Source organism: Eucyclogobius newberryi, unplaced genomic scaffold (genome assembly GCF_026437365.1).
Source record: "Eucyclogobius newberryi isolate DKJ021-1_F unplaced genomic scaffold, fEucNew1.0.hap1 SCAF_12, whole genome shotgun sequence".
Taxonomy (NCBI): domain Eukaryota; kingdom Metazoa; phylum Chordata; class Actinopteri; order Gobiiformes; family Gobiidae; genus Eucyclogobius; species Eucyclogobius newberryi.
In genome coordinates, this window is record NW_027315746.1 from 14,696,910 (window position 1) to 14,710,331 (window position 13,422).

The following is a 13,422-nucleotide window of genomic DNA, read 5'->3' on the forward strand; positions in this document are numbered from 1 at the left end:
CGCTGGGAAAATCTACAAAACATGTCTCAACCAAGCAGAATTTAACATATAATAGACTGTGCACAGAGCATCTGATTATGTCAGAATGATTACAAGTTCTTTTAGGCTTCTTATGTGACTCAATATTACAACTCAAGGTGGAAATCCAGTATCTTAAATGTTGTTTTGAAGATATGCAACATTTGAATATCGGAAATATTGTTTATAGTGAAATCAAAATGAAAAGAGTTATGCAAAGATATGTTTTAACTCATTTTTGTTGGATTGACATAATATTGTCTGAATATCGCTATCGAAATAGTCCAAAAAATAGCAAGATATTAATTTTTGTCAATATGGTCCAGCCCTAATTACAATTATTGATGAGTGTAGTGTAGTATTTTTGTTTTGTTTCGTAGGGCTGCTTTAGACAACTCGTAGAAAGAAACACCTCAGTTAGATAGACAGATGCTTAATTCAATTTAAAGACACCTTATTGATGATGTTATTGCTATTTTTTAGTATTTTGGTTGATACTTTTCAACTGCATAATTATAACATGCCATTTCCAATCCATAATTTACAGAATGATGGAAAATCAGCACTGTTCAAAACTAAATATCCTTTCTATTGAATGCTGGGAAATCTTCAAAAATCTTCAAAATATGAAGGAAGTTGAAACCAAAGAATAGCACTTTTGATCATAAGCCAAATTTGCCATTTCTTCATCCACCCAAAAGGAAGAATCCGACAACAATATTTATGCAAGTTTCTTTTTTGTGAACGGGTTTGCATTTCCTTTTGCTCTTCCCTCTAAAAGAAGCCTTACAACATTTTTATTCCTCTCCAGCCAGTGGTCACCAAACTCATTTGCTCGCATGGCTGTAGGGTTACACCATGTCCAATTCTATAATGCAACCACAGTGAAACGCTTCAACCTATTTTTCAGAATAAATTACATTTCCAACAAATCTCAACCACTCTGCTCAAATCGATGCGCACTGACTGAGGACGCACTTGTGTAGCTACTGGCAGATGTTTTCCCTAATAGCTTTTCTCTACATGAACCCTTACTATATTACGCTGTATTTCTCGTATTTATTTCCACAACATGTCGTTCTGTACAGTTTTTTTTTTCTTTTTCTATTTTTTTTTTTTACCTTGATACACTATTTCTGCCGTTCTTTGTCCTTGTCTGTCATCCTAATAGACTCTCCCCGGTTCTCTCTCCCCCTTCACCAACCCTGACCCACTTAGCTGGCTGCTTGTTATTCAAACCTTAGCTTTGCACACACACGCACACACACACACACACACACACACAAGCACACGCACACACACACACACACACGCACACACACACACACACACATGAACAGAGATGAGATGAGAGAGAGAGGGGGGAGAAAGGGAGAGAGACAGAGAGAGAAAGAGAGGGAGGGTAATTTGGTTTGACTACGAAGCTTGCAATCCTTTTATTTCCTTCACTGTAAGCCTTTCTGATTCAAAACTCACTCAAATGATGGGAAAGTTCAGGTTTTTAAAGCGATTTAATTTTTTTATTTCTTTTAACTTAGAAATAACTCAACAGAGAAGAAGCACCTTTACTGTTCTGTGAGTGTTTTTCAGATCAGGAAGAAGGCAAAGTGCTGTGACCGACCCAACCCGGGATTATTTCTCAAATGGAAAATGCATTTGCACTTTGCAGATAAGAGAAACTCAGCAGAAACTACTAAGGCTGGGTGACAAAGAAATTCATCACGGTTTTATTCCTCTTATTGACCGATTTTGATTTGATTTAATTCGATCTCATTAAAAAGAAGCAAAAAAAATGGGTTTAATATTAACTTCCTGAACATCAACAATACTGACTTTTAAAATTTGCCATTCAACAAAAAAATACAAAAACCGAACATTTCAAAATTCGGCTCCAAACCACATGCGTTTACAGGCAGGATTGTTTGTAGGCTGCTCGAGCAAAGCTGATGATTGATGATTAGTTGCACAAATACAACTTAAAAATGTGAAGCTACTGAATACATCTTTCATTTACTAAAAATTGAAATACTGTTAAAGTGGCAACATGTCACAACTTGGCTGGATCTGCATTTTGAATCATTGGTCTTTGGTTAAATAAGTTCATTAATCATCATTAAATTCTACGCTTAAATGCAAATTAGTGTAATTTGTCACTCCAGAAGCCCAACTTTCACCGCTCGAGCATGGCATGAATTTTAGTAGCAATTATTTAAAATACATTAATAGCTTGGCACATTAGCAAATATTGTAAATCTAAACAGTAGCCTGTATTAAGCATTTTTTGAAAAGTTGCTCATTCTGCAATAAACATAGATAGACATTGTTTGAAGTGATAAATACTTAATAGTCAATTTGGCTTGTTAACAGCTGGTTAGTGTTGCTTATAGACTGTGAATCAATAGTACAATAGACCAATATCTATCACATTATCTGTAACACCTGTTAATATTGATAAACTATATTGTCAATATTCTAATACTGGACAGTCCTATCTCAATAGTCGGGAGAAGGTGGGAATCGAGCCGTTTTAAATGACAATTTCAGGAAAAAGTAATTAAACATAAACATATTTTTATTTATTGATGACAAGTTTTTGCACTGGCCAGTTTCAGATCCGTTACACTTACGTATGTCCTGATACTGATCGTTGGTTTGGAAAGAGGAAGAAGCCTATTGCTAAAATGCTGTAGATTTTTTTGCTATTCATTACTATGAGCTGGATTAATGTCATAACGATACTAAAATTTCAAGGCTACAATACAACAATGCGATTAAAAACACACCATTCTGCCTCACAGCAGAAACATCCGGGTTCGACACCCGATTCTTCCACTCAAATAAAATAAGAATAAGATAAGAATTGCACTGAAATCATTGGTTTCTACTAGTGATGTCAAGATTAACTGATAATTGTGATTATTCAATAATAATCATGAACATTTTAGAAGAAAGTTTAAGTTTTTAATAGTGAATATTTATTGTCCAAAGAATAATGTATTTTTTTTTTAATCTTGCAGTTCACAAACTTGAAGAATAGAATAGAGAATGTTTGGTCCTGGTCTCGTGAGTAATCATTAAATCGTGATGCTTTTTCTTACAATAACACTCAAATTTAATATTGTCACATCCCTTGTTGCTAGGGCTGTAATCCTTTGGTTGTTTTGTCGATTAATTGGTCGATAGTGTCTCAGCTGACCTGATTTTTATTAGGATTATAAGGATTTATGTGCACAACAGCAGAAAGGAGACTGCACAGAGAGAGCGACTGCCTGGACACTTTAATTTGCCTTGTATACAATCTATTCTACTAATAATTGTAACGGTTATTACCAATGCCTCGCCAAGCCCTTAAGTCAACTAATTGCTGCACGTGCCATGTCTTTAGTCAATCCAGAATTTCTTTAGTCGACTACAGCCCAAGTTGCTCAAAACGCCTTCCAGTCTGGCAGTCATTTCACAAATAATAGCCCAGAAGTTGAGTGGATACGGTCAGTGGTCGTTCCCTCTTCTTTGTCTGCTGCTCCTGTGATCAAATGCTCTGTCAGAAATCTTACACTTGGCTGAAAGCATTTTTTGTTACTGCTCCCATTGTTGTCCATGTTTTGAGGCATTGTACCGGTATATTGAAAGTTTCTGCTACAGGCATACGCCACACCAGTGTTTTGGCCTTCTGTTGACTCTGTAAGGCTACACCGCATTTGCATAGGACTCAACAGCTGGGGAATGGCCACCGCTCCACCTGCCTCTGTCCACCTGCGTGTTTTTGAGAGAAACAAGTCGAACTTTGCTTCAGCACACCTGTTCAAACTATCTGTATGCTTGTCGACTATGATTACGTTTGAACCAAGGCGTGGGTAAATAATGTGAGTAATTTATGGTTGATTGTTCAGCTTACAGTAAGACTTTGATAACACATTGTCTGTACTATCTCAAAATGTACTTATTCTTCATTAAATCGCCTAGAAATAGTGCTTTGAAATAAAATGAAATAAAAACCAATACAAAAGACGGACATGTTGAGCTACAATGAAAAGTTATGGGATGCTTTTTTCATTTCTGATCCAGCATTTTAGTTCCAACCAATACCAGATGACTTTCAATAAAACTAGCACATGTCATCAAAGAAGGTATTACCATAATCATATATTTAACTAAAAAATGATTATTTATAGGCTCCACGTTCACTTTTGTAACATCAAAGCAGCTGAAAATAAAGCTAAAAGGGCTCTCCATGAAATGTATTCCTAATTGTTTATTTCAGCCTCTTTCTTCTTAATTCAAAGTGTATTTCTCTTTGGTTTAACCACTGAACTTTGACCCTGGCGTCCTCCATTAGCATCCCTACTTACAATTTAGACAATAAAACAGGTTTGGTCTTTGCAAACAGTACTTGTCACTATGAAACTTCCTCCTGAGTATATTTCCTCTCTGTATCGTGTTTACTTTGTTTTATTATTGTATGTTGAGTCTGTTGTTTGTTTGTCTGTTCAGCTGGACGGAGACGCCATGTTCCTGGGGATGACAGAGGCAGGCCTGGATTTTGGATCGAACAATCAGGTGGGGCATGTGTTTCAGGTCTATTTTAGCTTTAATATAATTGTACAACATTTGAGTTATTTTATTTTAATTACTATCAATTAATAGCACCTTTAAAGCATTGTTGTATATAATGTTTGGCTAAAATAGGTTTCTTTAAAATATTGTCATTCAATGTTAGATTTTAAAATGAAAACGTGTGTATATTTCCCTTATTTTCCATCTATTCATTTATAAATTCAATTGTTAGATTATATTTTTTGTAGCAGTGGGGACAGATTTGCCCACATGCTAAAACATAACCAGGTCAAATCCTTTCCTAGTACATACTGAAATTGTGTCCTTGGGTTTTAGATATTTCACCTCAATGCAGTTATGTAGGGACTCTGATAAGACAGCAAAATGAGTAATAATAAGTCAAAACTAAATGGTAGTGAAAATCTTGTGCAATGAGGTTGAAAACTATAAAAAACAGCTCATCCATAACTTTATATAAAAACACATCAGTCCTCCTAGATGTATATAGCAACAAAGAGGAGGCCTTTATGACAGGTGTTCCCAACCTGAAACAGTTTGTCGGTTGACTTCATTTGCAAGAAACAGTAAAACAGGTCTGTTTATGGCTTTAATAGAGTTTGAGGAAAATTGGACTTTCCCCCCATGTGTCCTTCACTTGACACAAAACAAGCAGACATTTGCATACAGACAGAGAGCACATTTAAAGAGGAAAATATAAAATTATTAAGTGACTTATCAAGTTGAGTTGAGCTGCACAATATTGGAAAGGTGGCACTATACCATAAGGCTGATAATTACTGCAATAGCGATATTATTGCAATGTTGTAATAGCACAATAGCTTCAGTTATGTTGAAACTAAAATGTACGTGCCTTAATTTACTAGCCATAAAACGTAAATAAAATAATAAATAATTCACTAAATGATAAATTAACTGATAAACTGATAAATTAACACACATTTTTATTTAAAAGCTGTACATTTCTGTCAGAACGAGTGCTTTGATGTTAGTGCAATGTATTTTGTTTGTTGCGATATCGATTATTGCATCAGCTATCGTCAATACTTTTGCGAGGTATGCCGGCCCTCGAGTTCATTGCTATATTTTCTGATGCATACGCTTTGATATATGTTAAGCTTTAGTGATTTAAGATTGATTAGCTGTCGTATTTTGACTCCTCTTCCACAAATATTTTCTGTCCGTTGCATCGTTTCACTGCACAGCCTATGTTCCTTCGAGGAGATTATTTTCCGTGTCTTTGAGCTCACCTTTTGCTATTTCTGTCTTCAGTTATTTCCAGATGCATCAAGCAAACTTTTCTTGCCATCTAGTTTCACAAATCAATATCACTTACAGCAGACCTCAGGCACATAAAGCATTACAATGATTTTCTATCTGTTTTCTTGGACAAACTGCAGCAGTGAAGACAGGCAGAGCTTTACCTTTCCCAGATAGAAATGGGTTTTTAAAAGAGGTACCCAGAGGAGTTTTATTGATGGAGCTGTTGAAAAATATATTAATTTACTCATAACTTAAAAAAGCAATTGTGTTTTTATCACCACATTTTTGTTTTTTATGTGTAATGCTGTAGAAGAGATGGAAAAATTTGGGCGAGGGCAAAAGTTTAATAGCAGTGCATGGTGTTCATAAAACTCATATACCCATATATTTGTATTTGGAAATACTTTGAAGCAACACTATCCATAGCTTAAGCTAAAAAATGCTTACACATTTTTTCTGTTTCAAATATAAGCATCTATAGTTTTTGCTTCACAATAATAAAATATTATTATTTTTAAATCAAACTAGCTTGTTTTTTGAATCTAAGTTTAAGTTATGTTATGTTTGTTAAATAGCAATGTTTTTTACATAGTTTGAAAAAGGCATGTTTGTCTCAAATGCAACAAAACAACTATCAATTCAAGCTCATGCAATACATTATTCAATAACAACCTTTATTTGTCCTACAATGGGGGAATTCCAGCTGGTATATTACAGGAAACATTTTTATAATGAGGTAAATTACCTACTCACAGTAAGATTGAAAAATAATATTACTGCTTAATGTATGCTCAGATTATTTTCCTTGTTTTTAACGATCACAATTTACGATTTCCAAATGCATGCAAATGGCTTTTGAATTTAATCGTTTGAAAAAAAAACTAGACTTTTAGACAGTGCCACATGTTACTTCCACAGAATGGGCCTCTTGTTTAAACAGTCCCAAGCTTATCATTGCCTATTTGAAATGAATGGATCTTGACTTGATTACAGTATGATTAATTGCACAGCTTCAAACAGTAATAAGTAGTTAGGAGTAATCACCTGTACAAACCCTTTATTGTTGCTTATAGTGTTTTTGTTAGTGGAATATTGCATGCGCCATAGGGTCATATTAATAAGAAACACCAGTGGGGATACATTATTCATATGGTACAATATAGAGAATACTCTTCCATATAGGGATCCATGATTTGATGTTTTATTCATTGCGTCGTGTCATAAGGAGAAGGGAGTGGTGTGTGGAAACTGAATTTATGGCTTTATTATTGAAGAACCATTGCTTCCATAAAGTCGCAGAGGTTGTTGTGATGAATGTGGCCAATCCTTCTCTGTGTGCCCCTCATCCATGTAGCTTTTTTATATGTAAATGGGACAGTGGCTTCACAAGACTGACTCAATGTAAAGGGAATACCAAATCACAGTGAAGAAATTATAATTCAGTTCTGTATAAGGTGAGCATTTCATGTACAAAATTAGACATGCACCAACTTTTTGAAGTGAAACGTTCTTTGTTATTCTGTTTTAATTTATTGCTTGAATATGGAAAAGGCAAATATTATGTTTGCGTGTATTGCTACCGTAATTATGGTCTCCGTGCACAGCAGCACCTGTTTAGCTCAGAGTTCCTTCCTCTCTATGGGGTTTTCGCCAGTGGTTTTGAGCAGACTTTGTATTGTTTTTTTTCATGAAATCGTTACTAAAAGCCATTTTAAACTAATTGAATATCGAGATCGATCAATGTCGCCCAGCCCTAGTTTCAGTAGTCAGTCTACAATTAATGAATATTATAGGAGCAGGCAGTGAACAGCGAGTTATGGCTGATGTTTCTGACAACATGTTAAAGACTAGTGAAAACTGCATCAAAGGACTCGTGTGTGTTCATAAAAAGCATGTGTTTGTGTCTTAGTGCTTACACGAATTCTACTGTTGAGGCATACACATTGTATGAATAAAAAAAATAAAAATAAACTGAAATCATTGTCACATTAAAACAATCAGATACTCTTTACTTTATTGAATTGGTTGTTTATTTTAATAAAAGTCAGCATTAGCTGTGAGACAGAGCCTATGGAAATATTAAAGGAACAATGTGCAAATGTTCTGGTCTCCATGGAGATTATATTGCTTTGCTTGCAACGTACCACAGTCTGGCATTTAATTTCTATGTCTAATTTATTAAAATACAAGTGTTTTATTGTAAAAAAAAGAAACCAAAAACAAAAATGCTTGTCTCCACGGAGTTAGATAAGTTCAGTGCAATATTGTGGAACATTATAGACAAATCAATGTGGAGACATGGAGACAAGCACCTCTGATGATCATTTATCCGTTTTGCGAAATCTTTTTTGTATTCACCAAAACTCAACACCAAACTTTCAATTTCCTTAGCGTAACCATGGAAACCTATATTCACTCATGAACTAAAGCACATGATAAAATGAATGATTGTTGGCCTGGTTTTAAACGTCATTAAAAAAGTACTCCACTCCTTCCATTTTCCAGACTTAATACTCAAATTAAATGCTAATCTTACTCCCTCTCGTCGTGTATAAATTATTAGTCTTATGTGTTTGTCTTCCTCTTGCCGTTCTCGATGTAACCTTTTCTTATCAGGGATTAGTTGCGTAGGGAACCAACAAGCAATTTATTTACTACCCCCCTCCTACCTCTTACGTCCTCCCCGCTCTCTCCTCATCTCTCTTTCGTTCTGTGTCTTTCTGTAAATAAATGTCCGTTATACCGCTTCACAACATTAAAAATTTACGCAAATGATGCATTATTGGAGACTGTCAATAATCAATGCTTTATTATGTGAAGTTTATTTATGTTGAGAAGGAAACACAAGATGACTACGTTTTGTTCAGACTTGCACAAACGCCATTATAATTGGGATTAAAATGGGACTAAACCTGGAACTAAACCTTGACTAGACCAGAACTAAACCTTGACTAGACCAGAACTAAACCAGGACTAGAACAGGACAAGAACAGGTCTAAACCAGAACTTTACATCAGGACTAATCAGACTCGATCCAATTTAAATCAGAACCAATCCAGGACTAAACACAATTTAAACCAGGACTTAAAGGTGCAAATCCTGTAACTCTGTCTATGTATACACCTTTTTTGGAGAAAGATTATTATTATTATTATTATTATTAAAGATTATTAACCTATTTAACCAGGTAAGAACCCATTGAGATCGAGACCTCTTTTTCAAGGGTGACCTGGGGCAAAGTAAATGCCATACGGCGGAACATTCCAGGCAATGCATTAACATCTCCTTGGAGACAAGCAGTTGATTGATCCTCCTGCAGAAAAGTTACATATTTCACCTTTTGATAAACCTAGAGGAGACTAAATGTCTAAACCAGGATAAAAAACAGGTCTAATACGACTGAACTTGGTCAGGAATAAACTTTACAATTCAAGACCACAGCACAAATACAAGAATATGGTTTTCTTACAACACAAAACTACAAATTAGTAAATTAAGTGCAACATGATGTCCACCATGTTTCTCTGCTCCTTCGCTGTCAAGTCCATTTAGCTGTGTTTCAGCGGCCAAAGAAAAGCCTCCACTATTAAAGACAAAGCACAGACGTAACCTTTTGTGTGACCTTGCTCCTTGGCTTGACCTCTCCCCGTCACCTCTGACCTCTCCGTGACCCCTGGCAATGTATTGACCATTGTTTTGTGCCTCGTCCCACAGTTTCGTGTGCCACAGCCTCCCATGACCAAAGGGACACCCCCCAACAACGGAGCTCAGAACTGGAGGAGAGAGGGCAACATGGCCGACTCTCACAGACTGCCCTGGGTAAGAATTTGAGAAGAATTTTAAACAACTGCTTTCCTAATATCGATTCCACTGCTAGAGTATGGTCACCTCGACCCAGCTTCTTTCCACAGCTTATGAACAAGACACACACACTTTGTTTAACGGGACAAGTCAGGGCTATAAACTGCAGGGTTCCTTATGATTCAATATGATAAGTGCACTCGATATTCTATGATATAGCACTCTTTTTTCAACAACAGTATTTCTTCCACTGCCTGCGCAAACTTGATCTGAAGTATAGCCATTTTAATCACCGAAACAGTGAATACCAAGTGTTTTGCGTAAACATGTTTCCTTTCTTTAATTAAACAAGCCACAAGCTCTGTCACAATCGGGCAATATCGATGCAGCAGCCCACAATATCAACACAGTGTCACTTAAGTCACAATGCTTTGATATTTTAGCACACCCCTATTACAATTAAACAATAACTTACAGTATTGTGCCATTGAGAGTTACCCTGGGTTCTCTGTGTATATTATTTTTGGAGAATGTCAGTCTGGTCACTGTGCAATCATTTTGAACAAACACCTCACCCCAGATTAACAGCATTTATTTATTTAGTTGATTTGTAACAGTAAACAATATACCGTATTTTAGCAACGGTGTTAATTTATATCTGTTGTCCCGAGGCACAAGACAATTACAAAACATTTAATAAAAAGATAACATAGAACAGTTTAGTGCTTCACTCGTTGATTCTGCAAAAATCCGCTGTTTTTCAGTTTCCTGTGTTATTTTCTCTTTCATTTTTTGTCGTAAGCATCTATGTTAATAAAAAACGGATGATATGTTTCTATGATTAATCTGTCCATCAATCATTCACATCTGAACACGGGGAGATAAGACCAGGGCCACAGACTACACACACGTATGAATAGTAGTGGAAAAGCTTGCGGTCTTGGCTCGATATACCAAATGTATAATGGTAGTTTAGTTAAAGAAATTAAATATTGCTCATCCTCATCCAGTTAAACATTGACTTGATGTCGGAAAGTCCTGGTTGGGATATTTCCTCTTTTTTCACGTTCAAATTGTCCACATTTTTTTTTTTATCATGCTCACACAATGCAAATGATACATTTTCACCTCTATTTTTGCTTCAGTGTTATATTTTTTATACAAATTTTAGAAGATACTACACTGTAAATTTAGGCTGAACTAAGGAGATGAAACGTGACATTGAAGCGTTGCCCTTGCCCTTAATGTAAAAGGACAAAATGTCCAAAAAGTGGGCCGGGGTTCATAGGTCAATGCATTGAAGGAAATGACTGTATTTTCCATTCTGAATGAGAGTTATATAAGAGGAATATAGAAAACTATTTCTTTGCAGTTTTTTCACGCAATATTCAAATTTGGCATATTTGCATATCATGTTGTTTACATTTTGAATCTTTTAGCACTTACCAACAACGAGTAGAAAAGTCTACCTAAGTTACATAAACTATATTGTTTATGTTTAACAACCAAATAAAAGTCCATACAAATCAAAAGCGATGGACCTTGAATTAATTTCACTTTAGTTTATAATACTGAATTTACATTTTATATTTGTCCTGATCTTAATTAAAATTAAAGACACGTACTATTATTTTGTGTTGACAATTACATTACAGTGTCTTTTTTGTTAAATTGGTCGAGTATTAATAAGCCTTTTCCTTGGAACCAAAATCATGTTTAGACAAACTTAATTTTTACCATTTGCAGGTGGATCCTTGTGCTACTTTCATTATTATCACTTGAACTGCTTGACATTATTGATGTTGCTTTCATTTTGGTGTGAAAAAAGAAGAAGCTTTCTGTATTGAGAACATTTCCGTATCATTAACTGTCGACTCAGCGTTTCGAGTGGGCGAATCGTGGACATAAAAAAAACGGTGGAAAGTCCTGTTTCCTTTGAACATTTCAGCAATTAATGTTTTTTTTAGAACACAGACATTAACTACTGCTTTGATATTCTTTTCTGAAGACAGAAAGCCATTGTCACATCAAGTTTACCCTTTTAATCTCAGCCCTAAAAGTCCCTTGCTCAAACTGATCAAGTTTTACAATCGCAAATAGAGAAAGAGCATCCTGACAAACATAGCTGCTAATCTAAATTACAGTGGTTTCTATGTATCCAGACGTTGAGTAAATATAATTGACAATGTAATGGAGGAACATCATTTTGCAATGAAAATAAAATTAGGACAAAAGTAGGACGTACAAATGGTTACAAATACATTGTAGAAACAAATACAAAAAATAGGAACATAAAAACCAAATTAAACTAAATAAAAGATGAAATAGATGAAATAAATGAAAATAAAAACGTGAATAAATTATACTTCATATAAAATAGATATGCATGATTAAAAAAAAAACTGACTAGACCAAATTACAATGTTCCACAGGATGGTGTACTGCTCTATCGCTATGGAGACAGGCAGCTGACTAGATTTGTGATGCATATTTTAAGGGAATTTATTTAGCAATAAGAAAAAAATATATAACAACTACATTAAGACGAGCAGGTGGCGCACCCCTCATCAGAGAAGTTACATATTACACCTTTAATGAGAGACAGTTACACTTGTGCACAATACATTGCAAAAGTATCGATATTACAAACTCGTATTCCAATAACACCACGATCTGACATTTATAATTTTCCTTTTCAGTCTAAATAAGGCTTGATTTATTCTTAAGTTTTTTTTTTTAAATTTTGACAGTTTGACTGATACAATGAGGCATGAACATATTAGTTTTAATCAAAATTAAACAATGGAGTATAAAAAGTATTTCAAATATTGCAATAATATCGATTACGCAATACTTTAATAGCCACATCGCAAGAATTTCCCAAATTGTGCAGCCCTACTTCAATTCCTTTCTGCATACATTTTTATTACCAACCCTGTACAAAAGAGCGCATTTGTCAAAAGGATGTATCAAATGCATGTTCAGATATTTGCTGTCTTTCTCCTCACGAGAATCATGAATCTAATAGTAGCGAGTTCTGAAAAGACCTTGAAATATCGACATACAGCAATAATACGCTACGTTATGCCCTTGGTGCTGACAAGAGCTCATAGTGGTGTAATGCACGGAGCAGAAATGAGCCGTAGAGTTGGTGGGAAGTGTTTTAAATGTGAACACGCTGCTGTGAAAGAACTTAATCCTGACTACATTAGTTGTGGTATAAGCCCCCGGTGCAGAGGGAACGGCCATTGTACGGCGTGAATGGGAGAGGAGAGAGAGTAATTTATGCACAAGTTCAACATGGAGAGACAGACAGACAACACTCAGGAATCTAGCAGAGCTTTGAGGAAATATACCCAATGTTAGACTGGAACGGATGCAATTTCTGGTACTGTACTATAACGGGAAATTACTGAAGTAGAAGTAGGCCTGTCACGATGATTACGTTATCGATTTATCAAGTCTGTGTAATCCCTCATTCGTCCAGGAGTGTTCCATCCTCATAGTTTTGACTTTCATACAAAAGTCCTTCTCAATCAGCGGATCAAGTCTGAGCCTCCTGAAATAAGAATGAAAATAATCTTTAGTGTCAGCCTTACAAAGCAATAACAGTTAGAGTTTGCTTTGAAAAACATACTGCACTTTTTCACTGAACTAAACTGAAATACCAGGGAGAAAACACTGTTACAGATGGACAGAAGAAACGTGGCATCGCTCTACAACATCTTACTGTTTATTTTTTATTGCCTTATGTGCAAGTAAAACACA

General features: G+C 35.4%; 1 protein-coding gene across 2 annotated transcripts in view; it reads left to right on the forward strand.

Moving 5' to 3' along the window:
* Positions 1 to 13,422, forward strand: part of tox (thymocyte selection-associated high mobility group box) — a 46,172-nt gene that overhangs the window by 11,812 nt on the left and 20,938 nt on the right. For both annotated transcript variants that reach the window (XM_072440918.1, XM_072440919.1), the window contains exons 2-3: positions 4,510 to 4,575; positions 9,568 to 9,672. In XM_072440918.1, the coding sequence (XP_072297019.1) occupies positions 4,510 to 4,575; positions 9,568 to 9,672 (171 nt within the window). The remainder of the gene's footprint in view (positions 1 to 4,509; positions 4,576 to 9,567; positions 9,673 to 13,422) is intronic.